The sequence below is a fragment of the Corythoichthys intestinalis genome, chromosome 8 (genome assembly GCF_030265065.1).
Source record: "Corythoichthys intestinalis isolate RoL2023-P3 chromosome 8, ASM3026506v1, whole genome shotgun sequence".
In the NCBI taxonomy this organism is placed as follows: Eukaryota; Metazoa; Chordata; class Actinopteri; order Syngnathiformes; family Syngnathidae; genus Corythoichthys; species Corythoichthys intestinalis.
This window is the reverse complement of record NC_080402.1, coordinates 1,669,761-1,684,916: the sequence shown is the minus strand read 5'-3', so window position 1 is coordinate 1,684,916 and position 15,156 is coordinate 1,669,761. Positions and strand designations below refer to the sequence as shown.

Sequence of the window (15,156 nt, the reverse complement as noted above, 5' to 3'; positions counted from 1 at the left end):
GTTACGTGAGCGAGTGTCAGTAACGTTATATTTATTAGCGATGAGAAGTCTACTGCTTAAAGATGGCAGCTGTTTACTAAAGCTGCCCAGACGCGGCCGAGTCTGTCATTTTTCATCTAGTCCTAAATGCATGCGATATCTATGAGACGCATCGGACACTACCTGCTACTAGCATCATGCGGGCGTAGTTTTTAGCAACGTCGGCATAGTTTGTAGCGGCTGTCGGCTGTGGTAAGTTTTTTTTTTTTTTTTTTAATTGCTTCTTCCTCCACGCATGTGACATCAGCGTGTTGTCCCGCATTAAAAGTAGTATGGGCAAAACGTGATGCTTAGAGCTGGCAAAATTAAACGATTCCTCGAGGTGAATAAAATTACTCGGATCAGTTTTTAAACTCGAGTTGCTCGAGTATTCGTTTTAGCTCTAATAATAACAAATAATAATAATAACACTATTATTTAAATAAATAATAACCAAATAACCCTCTCTGAGTTCCTCACAGAAAAAGGCCAGGAAATAAAAAAAAGGCCGTAGTTTAGGGACCCATGCTATGCAAACTCCACTCGAGGGAACTCATGCTCTTTGGACGAATAATGCTTCATTTCTGTCTTTTTTTTTTTTTTTGTCTCACCGGAATTCAATGATTTTTTTTTTTTGTATATCTTTGGCTTAATGTGGTCATGTAATGGGTTTTTGCACAGTATCATTATAACAACAGTTCATATCGATAATTGTGCGGGGGAAAAAAAATACCATTGTTTCAAAATGTTACTTATGATTTTTCTTTTCACCGAATGCTGTTTTTCCTTGTCCTCCATACATTTTTTTTTTTTTTTTACTTTTTTTTTTTGATGACTACTTATACTTGAGTAATATTATATTTGAACTAACGCTACTCTTACTTAAGTAAATGTTTTTGGCTACTTCACCCACCTCTGGCAACCTGTTGGGTCCCTTTTTTTCCTCAAACAATGGCACCGTTTTAAAACAATGTACTGATACTTGACAAGAGCATCTCAATAACCTTCTGGGATACGAAGTATTGTGATATTCGATATATTGGCACACTCCTAGTATAAATACACAGTATATATAGGGAGTAGATATAGCCCTATACCCAGGGGTGAAAGTGGGCCGGAACGCACCGGATCGGCGTTCCGCCATGAAATACGATGGCGGTGCTTAGATCCCGAAAATATGACGGCAACTGTCAAAACCCAATGTTTAAAAAAAAAACAAAAAACAACCTGCCACACTGCCACACACGCATCTCCAATAAGAACAATCTACTAATGTCAGATTTACATACACGAGTGTTAACAATACAAGCCTAATAAAGAACTTGCTTAGCGTCATCCGTTTCCACTGATTTTTATTATTCATTTATTCTACGTAGTTCTCCCCAGCGTCTCTCTCTATACAAGTCGCATTGCCTGTAGCCCCTTTCACACATATTACCAGGGAATTTCCCGTATAAGGTAACGCGGGATTTACTCTCGTCATTGCTTTCATGCATGAAAAGATTCTGAGAATGAAGCCGGTTGAACGCTTTCACAGACTTGTCCTGTGTTGCCCACTGGCACTCTCTGTGCGTGGAAGGCTGCTGGGCAATTTTATAACCTGGACATTACGTCATTTTTGGTCAGCATTGTCACAATGTTGGTCAAATCCTGTAGTGTTTTGTTCCGGAGGGAGCGTTCCCCGACTAACTGCAACCAATTTAAGGTCATCATGAGGTAAGATCGGCCCTAAAAAAAAAAAATCCAGCCCAACCCACCCGAGCCCGATCAATTAACTTGATTTGCAGGCCTGAAAAACCCCCAAAATGTTATGTTTTATTTGTAGGCCTGAGCACGGAAAACCCCCCAAAATTTAATATTTTGTTTGTAGGCCCAAGCCTGAGAAAAAAAACCCTCAAAATTCTTTTATTTGTGAGGAGGAGAGGGAAGGGATGCTCCAGTCAGACCTGGACAGATCACTGCTTGCTGCTTGGAAAAACGGACTGGTTGCGTTTTGCGTGATCACATTTGGTGACAATGCCTGTGCATTAAAGCCTGTCTTTTGTAACGAATTCTCAGTTGGCAGAAAAAAAAACTAGGGCTGTCAAACGATTAAAATTTTTAATTGAGTTAATTACAGCTTAAAAATTAATTAATCGTAATTAATCGCAATTCAAACCATCTATAAAATATGCCATATTTTTCTGTAAGTTATATATATATATTCTGTAAAATAAATTGTTGGAATGGAAAGATACAACACAAGATGGATATATACATTCAACATACGGTACATAAGGACTGTAGTGGGCATTTCACTCTACTGTCATTTAAATCTGTCTATGCCGTCCTCACTCCGAAGCGTCTACTTTTTCCAAAGCTAGACAGCTAGTGAACGACGCCTTAATAATTAGACTTCTTCCTTTTTCATCTGATTTATTAATAAAATGGCCTCAAACCAATGTCCTCTTTAGACCGTCGTAAAACTACACAATAAAAGTACACAAGCATTGCATTAGCAACAACGTTAGCTTAGCACGCTATACAGGTTCACTAAACATAAACAAAAAGCGGCTCATACAAAAAATAGAACATTTCGCTTACTAACATAATATGTACATTCTTTACAACAACCATACTTACGGACAAATCTTGTCCAAGGATCATATAAGCACAACATTATCAGCCCGAGACGTCGTGCAGCCATAATGAACTGGCAAGAAAATAATAAACCATGTCGCAAAGCGACCACAAGAGTTCGCTGTTGGACAGCAAAAAAAGCCTTGCTGTAAAACTTACCAAAAGGCAGAATACTTTCTGAGCGGGAAATGTGCGTTAATTGCGTCAAATATTTTAACATGATTAATTTTAAAAATTAATTACCGCGCGTTAATGCGATAATTTTGACAGCCCTAAAAAAAAAAAAACGCAACTTTTCTTAATGTTTAAATAGTCTACATATTTTTATGATCATTTTAAATGCATTTACACAACGAAATAACGCTGGAAAAGTTTGTAAAATGTAAACAGACGCGGTTTTGCATCGCAGAGGAGAAAGAGTAAAAAGAGGGCGCATGGCACGCTCTGGCTCTGCAATGACCATACAGCGTCTTGTCTTTTTTATCCAAATTATTTATTTGATAACAAGTATTCCTTTGTTTAACATCCATACATTGTTTTGGTATATACGTATATAAATATATATCTATTTTAAAAATGTAGCGAGAACCCCGGCCCGATCCGAACATAATGATTGACATTTTAATTTCGTTATGTTTTTAGTTTAATTTAGCCATTTCCAGCTTGCCCTCTTTATAGCCCTGCTTTCACACACACCAGGAGAAAACCAACGCAGGCATGGTGAGAACATGCAAACTCCACACTGGAAGAGCGGAGCCCGGGATTGAACCCTTGATATCAGAACTGTGAGGGGAACGTGCTAACCGCTGTGAAACCTGTTGTGTTTTATTGTGTGTTATATTCATAACTTTGCCAAAAGGTCTTGCATTTTGGTGGTTTTAGGAGGTTTAAGCCCCCCCCCCCCCCCCCCCCCCCACACACACACACACACACACACACAAAAGGGTTCTTTGCCGAACTTTATGTTAGGGAGTTCAGGCAAGAAATTCTAGCCACTTTCACCCCTGCCTATACTAGGCATGTGCCGGTATGAGATTTTGACGGTACGATAACCGTGAGCAAAAATACCACGGTATCACGGTATTGCAATTATAGCTCCAAAATTTTGAGATGTATGGGTTTAAAAAAAAAATAATAATAAATCCATTGAACAGGATTTTTTTTCAAAACATATTTGCAAATTGGAACATGAATATAATGTGAAAATAAATAAATTAACAAAAAATAACAAATATTGTATATAAAATTAAAATAAATAGAACCTAGACTATACCCACAGCCACAGCTCAAGTTGCTCAATATTAGAGTAAGAACAAAATAATTGCTATAAAAAGTAAAAAGACTTCTAAAATTAAAAATATATACTGTATGACTTTTTTTGAGGGGGGAAGATCAAGTGAAGTTTCGCCATTTTCAGCCAATGTGTCAACTCTAGTCTACGTGATGCCATGCCTTTGTGTTAAAAAGAACAAAGAATTCATAAGTTAATAAGTTAGTTAAAAATGTATAAGTTAGTTTTATGAATTAGTTAAAATGTAAATATTGTTGAGGAAAGGTTTCATCTAAAAAAAAAAAAAAAGTGAGGAGTGAGACCTCCTTTCTCAATTAACGATCTTTGACGCGATTCTTTTTCTCCCCCCCCCCTTCATTCAAGCTTGTCTCTCACTCAGCGGCTGTGAGACATAAAACCTCGACGAAGCTGCTCTCCCAGCTTAGCCTAGGCTAACATTCGTCTTTGTAAGTTTTAGTTAGTTTGTATACTGAATTTGAAAGGAAAATGTGTGTTTTGTTTTTAGCGAACTTTTTAATGGTGCTACTGCTATCCTGTTGAACTTAATCACACGTGGAAAAATACAATTGTACAACGTTTTAAATGTATTCATTTGTATATTTCACCACGATTTGAGAGCTCAATAAATTGAAGAAAAGTACGCCTTGTGTTTGGAGGATTTGTTTTTGGGTTTGCTGGCTATTTAGCAGAATAGCGTTACTGACACTCACGGCAACAAACGGGAAGGGGTGAGCGCTGCCGCACCAAGCCACTTCGGCTGCATTTTGGCACATGAAAAATAGCGAATACCGTACTAAGGTATGACGGAAAATTTTAGTGGTTATGAAACCGCGGCGTTTTCACATCACGGTAAACCGTGAAACCGGTAACCGGCACATGTCTAGCTTATACCACATTCTTTTAATAATTTCTTGTGTATTTTTCCCTGCCCATATGTCACATTTGGGTGAACACTTAGGGTGACGTTTACCCGGAGCTGCGACATGAAGCAGAGCGGGTGAGTCGAACGGCCGAAGGATCCCAAAGAAAAGGCTGATGTCCGTCCGTTCGTCCCTTCCGCCGTCTCCCGCAGGCCATGGACATCATTAACGAGAACGAGGAGCAATTCCTGTCCAGTCTGCGGCGGGGACGCGGGCTCATCCGACGCACCCTGCGGACTTTGGATCCGCAACACCAGACGCTCTTTCCCGGTCAGTTTTCCAAACATTCAAATTACCGTCAACGTCGGGCAGTGAGAAAATGGCAAATGTTTTACCATTGATCAAATCATCTCAGTTGAGATATAAGCGAGTTATGACTTGATTTTAATGACATTACATTAGATTTTGGAGAGAATGTTGCCCCTGCCAACATGGCCGACCTGCAGCCGCGAAATCTTTTTATTTATTTTTTTATGCTTCTGCCGCTAATTGAAATGAGTTTAGCACTTGTCGACATTTAATCTAGCCACTTTGCAGCTTATAAAATGTTCTGTATACAGTGGGGAGAACAAGTATTTGATACACTGCCGATTTTGCTGGTTTTCCCACTTGCAAGCCATGTAGAGGTCTGTAATTTGTATCATAAGTTCTCTTTAACTGTGAGGGACGGAATCTAATACAAAAATCCAGAAAATCACATTGTATAATTTTTAAATAATAAATTTGTATTTAACTGCATGAAATAAGTATTTGATACATTACCAACTAGTAAATATTTCGGCTCTTAGTTCTTTTTTAAGAACCCCTCCTGTTCTCCACTCATTGCCAGAAGTAACTGCACCTGTTTGAATTTGTTACCTGTATAAAAGACACCTGTTCACATGCTCAAACAAACAAACTCCAACTTCTCCACAATGGCCAAGATCAAAGAGTTGTGTAAGGACATCAGGGATAAAATAATAGACCTGCACAAGGCTGGGATGGGCTACAGGAAAATAAGCAAGCAGCTTGGTGAGAAGGTAAAAACTGTTGGAGCGATTATTAGAAAATGGAAGAAGTTCAAGTTGACGGTCAATCTGCCTCATTCTGGGGCTCCGTGCAAGATCTCACCTCGTGGGGCATCACTGATCGTGAGGAAAGTGAGGGATCAGCCCAGAACTACACAGCAGGACCTGGTCAATGACCTGAAGAGAGCTGGAACCACAGTCTCGAAGAAAACCATCAGAAACACATTACGCCGTAATGGATCAAAATCCTACAGCACACGCAAGGTCCTCTGCTTAAGCCGGTGCATGTCCAGACACGTCTGAAGTTTGCCACTGACCATCTGGATGATCCAGAGGAGCAATGGGAGAAGGTCATGTGGTCGGATGAGACCAAAATGGAACTTTTTGGTCTAAACTCGGCTCGTCGTTATTGGAGGAAAAAGAAGGATGAGTACAACCCCAAGAACACCATCCCAACCGTGAAACATCATTTTTTGGGGCTGCATCTCTGCCAAGGGTACAGGACGACTGCATCGTATTGAGGGGAGGATGGATGGGGCTATGTATCGCCAGATCTTGGCTGACAACCTCCTTCCTTCAGTGAGAGCCCTGAAGATGGGTCTTCCAGCATGACAACGACCCAAAGCACACAGCCAAGGCAACTAAAAAGTGGCTCCGTAAGAGGCATCTTAAAGAGCATATGACACAAGGAAAAAAAGTCTTAAATGGCATTATTATGTGAATTAGAATCATATTTTGAGACGATTCGACTATATACAATAATTTAGCAAAGCACAGATGACGAGAAATTAGTCTTTTAATCTGCCGGTTAGCCACGCCTACCATTATAGGGCTTTAGCGTCCCCAACAGGTGGATGACGTCAGCGGTAGACTGGGCTCATCGGTTTTACTATTCAGCCCATTGAGGGGGAATTATTCACAACGAGGAAAACGCGACGAAGAGAGCGGCAAAATGTCATTGTTTCTGTCTCTTTACTTCAATATTTTTACAAGATATTCTTTTTATCCAAGTATTTTCCCCAATTGCTAAATAAATGGCATGGTCATGACAAATAACAGTCTTGTGCTGAATGGAATATGAAATAATAAAAATGCATTTATTCAGGACGACATGGCAAAATTACTCCATAATGGTCAAAACTGTCGACTTCACCTTTACTGTCGCACCTCCAGAACGATATTTTATGACATATATCATTTCCCTTCCCCGGCTTCGGAGAATGTAAACAAACCAGAAGGCGTGACAGCTAGCCGACATGCTAACCCGAACCGAGTGATGTTTCAAAGTCTTCGAAGCGGAAAATCACTCATAACTATCCTGGATTATTTGACATGACGACCCGGTTGTCGATTGTCTTTGCGGATCGGCAAACCGCCCGGCGGAGAGCAGTTTACAGTTCGTTCCCCGGAGGAGGGTGGCTGGAGTTGTTGTGCAGCTAACGTGCTGCTGCTAATGAGCAATAGGAGAGCTTTTTACATGCCTATCAATGATCAAACGTAAGTAGTCCTTCATTTAAAGGAAGTTTGTAGTGTTTACTTTGTAATCGCTGTATTCGTATTTGACATAATACAAAACAAGATGTTTACTCACTTCCTCGTAAGTCCAATGGCCCCACAGTAAATATCCACGGTGAATGGGAACCTTTTGAAACTCCAAAAAGGCGCATACGCCTCTCCCTCATACAGAATGATTTTTCTGCAGCCGTTTGGCTGGCGTGATGCGAAAAATAAACGTATTAATCCGCAAAATCAGCTGAATCCTTCGTCCTCATACACAACAGTACACTGTAGCGTGAAGAGGACGTCTTCTACCGTACACGTCACAGCGCCCTCCTCCTCAATGCAAGACCGAAGCCGGAAGTCACTCATTTTCATGGCGCGGGATTCAAAAAACTAAATAAAAATAGCGATCGCTTCCACACACATCCAAGCGGCCCATATCATTCAGGGGCATAAAATACCGCGTGTATTATGAAATAAACATGCTTTTTCGTGTCACAGGCACTTTAAGGTCCTGGAGTGGCCTAGCCAGTCACTAGATCTGAACCCGATAGAAAATCTATGGAGGGAGCCGAAAGTCCGTGTTGCCCGGCAGCAGCCCCGAAACCTGAAGGCTCTGGAGAAGATCTGCATGGAGGAGTGGGCCAAAATCCCTGCTGCAGTGTGTGCAAACCGTGTCAATGACTACAGGAAACGTTTGGTATCTGTAATAGGAAACAAAGGTTTCTGTACCAAATTTTAAGTTCGATTTTTGTGATGTATCAAATACTTATTTCATGCAATTAAATGCAAGTTTATTATTTAAAAATCATACACCGTGATTTTCTGTTTTTTTGTATTGGATTCCGTCCCTCACAGTTGAAGAGAACTTATGATACAAATTGCAGACCTCTACATGCTTTGCAAGTGGGAAAACCGGCAAAATCGGCAGTGTATCCCCACTGTATACATTTTGATTAATTCTTCATTATTTTGTAAATTCATTGCGATCTTCATTGATGTTTATTGTCATTTTGACTTTATTTTCAACTGTTCTTAGCGCGGGTGGCGTGCTCGTTGCACCGGGACCTGGGCTTCCCCCTGGACTTGATCCAGCTGGTGCTGGACGAGGAGGGCGCGGCCGTGGACCGGGACGAGGTGGAGCGCCTGCTCGCCGACGAGCGAAACCGGGCCGCGGCGGAGCAGCCCGGCGACGACGCGGACCTGACGGTGGGCGCGCTCGCCCTGGACCGGCTTCGCCAAATGGGCGTGGCTCACACCGACGACGCTCCCAAATACGAGTACCGCCTACGAGGACGACGATACGGTAGGCGACGGCCATCATTGGGTTAATGATCTCGGGTAGGTGTGTGACAATTTATCGAAATACAGCCATAGATTTTTTGCTTCCTTTGTTTTTTTTTTTTTTTTTTTAAGACAGCACCTTTTAAAAAAGATATATGGATTCTCGGCGGGAGCATATCAATTACTTTTTATGGGTACAAAGTATCACGTTATATCGCCATTTCCATATTTTGTCACACCCGTATTTTCCGCCAGAGTTCCAAGTGTGTCGAGCCCGCGTGCTGGCTATGTTAGACGGGGAGGTGTCGGTGTCTCAAGCAGAGCCGGGGCGGCGTTGCGCCGTCGTTCTGGACCGGACGTCCTTCTACGCCGAGCAGGGGGGACAGGACGCCGACCGCGGCTACTTTGTACGGGATGACCTGCAGGTGAGCGTTCGCTCAGGGATGGTTCTCGCTTGCCCGTGTGCGACAGTAACATCCTGTCTGGCAGGAAGTGCCCTTCTCTGTGGAGGCCGTGTCAAAAGCGGGGGGTTACGTCTTCCACTGGGTGACCGCCGCCGACGCCCTCCGGACCGGGGATGTCGTGCACCTCCATCTAGACCAGGTGATTGCCCACACAACTTTGCAGTGACAAACGGAAAACATTTTTTTTAACTTAATTTTCAACTTGGACTAGCAAGAAGTTGAGTAACAGGGCGACCCCGCAAAAAATTGGATTAAGGGGAATTTTTTTTTTTATTATTTTAATTTGATAGAGAGACTGTAGCTCTAACTACATTTTATAGGGATGATGTGGAAAGATCTGGAAAAAATAATACAGTAAATATAGCTACAGTCTGTTTTTTATTCCAACAAAAAATGTCAAAAATGGACTCCTATCCAAATTAGGGCCTTTTTTTTGGGGTCACCCTGCTTTTTCTTTCCATCCTGAAACAGTACGGGTTTCCTGTCCGTATTTCACAGGCCCACCGCGTGGCGTGCATGAGGAACCACACGGCAACGCACCTGCTAAACTTCGCCCTGCGGGACGTCCTGGGCCCGTCCGTCCAGCAGCGAGGCTCGCACGTGTCGGCCCGGCGCCTTCGCTTTGACTTCAGTGTCAAGGTAGGCCAGAGGAAGAACTAATTTTTTTTTTTTTTTAACTCCTCGGCTGACGTCCAATCCATTTTAGCTTTAGCAATATATAGCATTTAAGCGAGCGGACCTTTGTTAGTTAAACTTTGTTAAATTTGTGAAGTTAGCCAACTGTTGCAATGTTAAAGTGTAATTGTAAAGTTACAATTGATGCTATATGATGCTAATTTTTACAACAGTTGGCTAACTTGCATAGCAAAAGTCCGCTCGCTTAAATGCTATATAATGCTAATGTTGACAACAATTGGCAAACTTTCATACGAAAAGTCTCTTATCTTAAATGCTATATAATGCTAATGTTTACAACAACTGGCTAACTTGCATAGCGAAAGTTCGCTCACTTAAATGCTGTCATAATGCTAATGTTGACAACAATTGGCTAACTTGCATAGCAAACATGTGCTCGCTTAAATGCTATATAATGCTAATGTTTACAGCAATTGGCTAAGTTGCACAGCAAAAATCCGCTAGCTTAAATGCTATATATTGCTAATGTTTACAACAATTGGCTAACTTGTATAGCAAAAGTCCGCTCGCTTAAATGCTATATAATGCTAATGTTGACAACAATTGGCAAACTTTCATACGAAAAGTCTCTTATCTTAAATGCTATATAATGCTAATGTTTACAACAACTGGCTAACTTGCATAGCGAAAGTTCGCTCACTTAAATGCTGTCATAATGCTAATGTTGACAACAATTGGCTAACTTGCATAGCAAACATGTGCTCGCTTAAATGCTATATAATGCTAATGTTTACAGCAATTGGCTAAGTTGCACAGCAAAAATCCGCTAGCTTAAATGCTATATATTGCTAATGTTTACAACAATTGGCTAACTTGTATAGCAAAAGTCCGCTCGCTTAAATGCTATATAATGCTAATGTTTACAACAACTGGCAAACTTGCATAGCAAACGTTCGCTCACTTAAATGCTGTCATAATGCTAATGTTGACAACAATTGGCTAACTTGCATAGCAAACATGCGCTCGCTTAAATGCTATATAATGCTAATGTTTACAACAATTGGCTAACTTGCGTAGCAAAAGTCCAGTAGCTTAAATATTATATAATGCTAATGTTTACCACAGTTGGCTGACTTGCATAGCAAAAGTCCGCTCACTTAAATGCTGTATAATGCTAATGTTGATAACAATTGCCTAACTTGCATAGCAAACATGCGCTCGCTTAAATGCTATGTAATGCTAATGTTTACAGCAATTGGCTAACTTGCATAGCAAAGGTCCGCTAGCTTAAATGCTATAACATTTACAACAATTTGTTAAGAGGCATGGCAAAAGTCCACTAGCTTAAATGCTATCTCTATATTGCTAATGTTTACCACAATTGGCTAACTTGCATAGCAAAAGTCTGCTAGCTTAAATGATATATGATGCTAATGTTTACAGCTATTTGCTAACTTGCATAGCAAAAGTCCGCTAACTTAACCCTATATTGCCAAGCGTATCACATTTGATACACCTTAAATTTCATGATTTTGAGACTAATTCAGAATTTTGACATTTCTTTTGGAGAAAAAAAATGAAAAAAACAAACAGGATTTAGCAAGGGTTATAGATATCTGAGTGCTTGTTACACATATTCATTTGGACTTTTCACAAATTTGAAAAAAAGGTTTCATTAGGACCTTATTTTTCATATTTTGGGATTCTCTGATAATTGCTTCATATTGCTGGCATTAAAGGGTTAAATGCTATATATTAATAATGTTAAGAACAATTCGCTAACTTGCATAGCAAACGTCCACTCGCTTAAATGCTATATAATGCCCATGTTTACAACAATTGGCTAGCTTGCATAGCAAAATTTAGGTAGCTAAAATGCTATATAATGGTCATGTTTACAACAATTGGCTAACTTTCATAGCAAAAGTCTGCTAGCCTAAATCCTATATAATGCTAATATTTACAAGAACTGGCTTACTTGCATAGCAAAAGTCTGCTCGCTTAAATGCTGTATAATACTAATGTTTACAATACTTGCTAGCTATGAAGCCTCTGGCGTTAGCACTGTTACCTTAGAGCACTCATATGTGTACATTCTTATCTTAGAGACATTTAACTGTGAGTGTTGGCAGTCAGGTATCACTTAGGGTAACCACAAAAAGAAACCGTCCAAAGCTTGACTTACTCCGTACAATTTGCCAGTGGCCGTTTATTGGGCGGAGTTTCCGATAGGTCAATTTGGGGGAGAAAGGGCCAACCGTTACATTAACGCGCCGCTTCCCGAATCCCGTCTAGGGCTCGCCCAGCGCCGCTCAGCTTCAGCAAGCGGAGGCTGTCGTCTCGGAGGCGGCGGCCGCCGACGGAGCCGTAAGTGTCCGGGAGCTCCCCCTGGAGGACGCCTTGGCCATCGAGGGCGTCCGCACGGTCGACGAGGTGAGCCGACCGACGAGGCGCTCGGTCGGGCTGACGGATCACGTGACCGACTTCCCGTCTTCAGGCGTATCCGGACCCGGTCCGAGTGGTCTCGGCGGAGCTTTCGGACGGCGCCCGACGGACGTCGGTGGAACTCTGCTGCGGAACGTGAGCGCGCCGACTGTGACGATAACGAAAATATTTCGTCGACGGACAGTTTTATCATAACGATGACGTGACGAGTTGAAAATGTGACAAAATGGTGATATATCACGATACTTTGCATCCCAAAAGGTTATCGATGTTTGGCGGATTTGGACAACTATGGTCGTCAATCGATGTCCGAGCGCTAACTTTGACTGACTTTTCAGACACCTGGCGCGGACGGCGGCCATCGGCGACCTGGTCATCGTGTCGGAGCGGCAGCTGGTCAAAGGGATCAGTCGCGTGGTGGCCGTGACCGGAACGGACGCCGAGCAGGTCTGTCAGAGCGGCGGTCGGTCGGTCGGTCGGCCCGGACGAGCGTTGTTGACGCAATGTGCGCTTTAGGCTCGCGAAGCGGGACGATCGCTCGTCGACCAGGTGGAATCGCTGGAGGCCCGTCTCGCCGGCTCCGCCTCTTCCTGTCTTGACTCCGCCCGCCGTCTCGCCAAGGAAGTAGGCATCGTGTCTGACGTGAGCAACGCCCCATTATTATGAACATTTGTATAACAAATTTGGCCGCATCCAATCCATCTGAACTTTCATAGACATTTCATTTTTTAATTCTTTCTAATGGGGGGATTTTCTACTTACACAAACCTGCACAAATTACGATTTTTTGTTTTTGTTTTTTCAATTCCTGCAGAGCACTCGTTGAACTCACTGGCTGGCATTGACAGGAATAGACGCCCAATTTATTTGGACTAGGAGGGAGCGAATGAATGAACGTCTGAGTCCAAATGAATTGGATGTCTATTGCTGTCACTGGCAGCAAAAAAGGGTGAAGCTACGTGAGGTCACAAACATAAATCAATAAGATTCCCAGAACAAAATGCACACTCAATTTGAATTTGTTTTTATTCTTTTATTTTTTTGGATTTTTAAAAAAATTCAAAATGACTTTACAAAATTTTTAAAAATTCATTCATTATTATTCTTTGTCATTATAATATATATGATTAATAATAATATTAATTAATAGTACTTTTTTTATTTGTTTTTTTTTTTTTAAATATTTTTTTAGAAAATATAATTTTTTAAGACTTTAAATTTTTAAATTGTTTTTAATTCATTATTATTCTTTATTATTATTTATATGATAATATATTATACTTTTTAATTTTTAAATTATTTTTGAATGTTTATTTTGTTATTGTAAAAATATATAATTGTTTAATGTTTAAAAATAATTAATTTTATGACTTTTTAAATGTTTTTTTTTTAATTCATTATTGATATTATAGTTATACTATATTATTATAAACATTCATGAGTTGTACTTTTTAAAATTTTTAATTTTTTTGAAACGTTTTTTTAATTCATTATTATTTATTATTATTTATATGATAATATATTGTACTTTTTAACTTTTAAATTATTTTTGAATGTTTATTTTTTATTGTAAAAATATATAATTGTCAAATTTTTAAAAATAATTTTATGACTTTAAATGTATTTTTTTTTCAAATTCCTTAATTATTTATGTTATAGTTATACTATATTATTATAAGCATTCATGAGTTGTACTTTTTAAAATGTTAAAAATTTTTGAAACGTTTTTTATTAAAAAAATAATAATAATTTGACTATTTTAATTTTATTATTATTTATATTATATATATTATTGTAGTTTTTTGATTTTTTAAAAATTATTTTTTAATGTTTCTTATCTTTTTTTTAAATGTTTCTTGTTTTTATCTTAAAAATCATTTTTATGACTTTTTCTTTTTCTTTCATTCATTATTATTTATATTATTAATATTAATTAATTGTACTTTTTACATTTTTTAAACATTTTTATTTTTTCAAAAATTTTAAAGTTTTTTAAAAAATGTTTATTTAAAAAATATATATATTTTTTAGGATTATTTTCTAATTTTTAAATTCAGTTCATGATTATTCTTTATATTATTATAATATATATTATTGTACTTTTTAATGGTTTAATTTTTTTTTTTAAATGTTTATTTTTGTTTAAAAAAAAATATACTGTAATTTTTTGTGTGTGTGCATTTTTTAATGCACTTTTAATAACTCAGTATTAAGTTTTCTTCCCAAAAGGATCTTTCAATTAATTCATTCGATTAAAAATATTTTTTAATGACCCTTTCCTCATATGAATGTAATATTTATGAAAATGGTTAAAATATGAAGCGATAAATACATTTTCAATTTGAAATTTTTTTAAAATGCAAAACGATTTTTCAGTGTTTCCTTTACTTTTATTTGCCACAAAAGAATATTGATTTTTAAGAGGATTTGGCCAATTATGTTTCAAAGCAATTTAACGGGCGCAGGTGGCGGACAACACGCCCGTCCCCCAGTGGCAGCGAACGGAAGCGCGGGCTCGCCTGAAAGCGCTGCAGAGGCGGAGCAACACGGCGGTCCGCAAGCTGGAGGCCAAGCAGGTGAGCCGATAAAAAGCGTCTCCGTCGCTCCGTCGAGTTCAACGGACGATTCTCTCCGCAGGCGGCGCTGGACGCTCAGCTGGTTCTTGGCGCCAATGGGCAGGAAGATGTGCTGGTGGACGTCGTGGACACCGCGTCCTTGGCGGTAAGTGTACAGGAAATTCCTATTCCCGCTTGCAAAACGTAAGAAATCTTTGCTCATGTAGATATATTGCGATATGATGTCACGCAGTTTTCCTATCGATTCAAAATCAGCATGTATCGATCCTTACAGGTATTGATGAAGACGGTGAACGCGGTGAGCTCGGCGCGTCCTTCGGCCCACGTCATGCTGCTGGCTCTCCAAAAATCTTCCGGCAAAATCCTGTGCGCCTGCCAGGTTCCTAAGGTAAGGGA

At 39.8% G+C, this 15,156-nt stretch overlaps 1 protein-coding gene across 1 annotated transcript in view; it reads left to right on the top strand.

Moving 5' to 3' along the window:
• Nucleotides 1–15,156, top strand: part of aars2 (alanyl-tRNA synthetase 2, mitochondrial (putative)) — a 31,322-nt gene that overhangs the window by 14,046 nt on the left and 2,120 nt on the right. Inside the window, exons 7-19 of the mRNA XM_057843178.1 lie at nt 4,887–4,925; nt 5,001–5,118; nt 8,395–8,661; nt 8,895–9,064; nt 9,129–9,242; nt 9,602–9,742; nt 12,035–12,172; nt 12,237–12,319; nt 12,523–12,631; nt 12,701–12,826; nt 14,650–14,760; nt 14,822–14,905; nt 15,035–15,148. Of these exons, the coding sequence (XP_057699161.1) occupies nt 4,887–4,925; nt 5,001–5,118; nt 8,395–8,661; nt 8,895–9,064; nt 9,129–9,242; nt 9,602–9,742; nt 12,035–12,172; nt 12,237–12,319; nt 12,523–12,631; nt 12,701–12,826; nt 14,650–14,760; nt 14,822–14,905; nt 15,035–15,148 (1,614 nt within the window). The remainder of the gene's footprint in view (nt 1–4,886; nt 4,926–5,000; nt 5,119–8,394; nt 8,662–8,894; nt 9,065–9,128; nt 9,243–9,601; nt 9,743–12,034; nt 12,173–12,236; nt 12,320–12,522; nt 12,632–12,700; nt 12,827–14,649; nt 14,761–14,821; nt 14,906–15,034; nt 15,149–15,156) is intronic.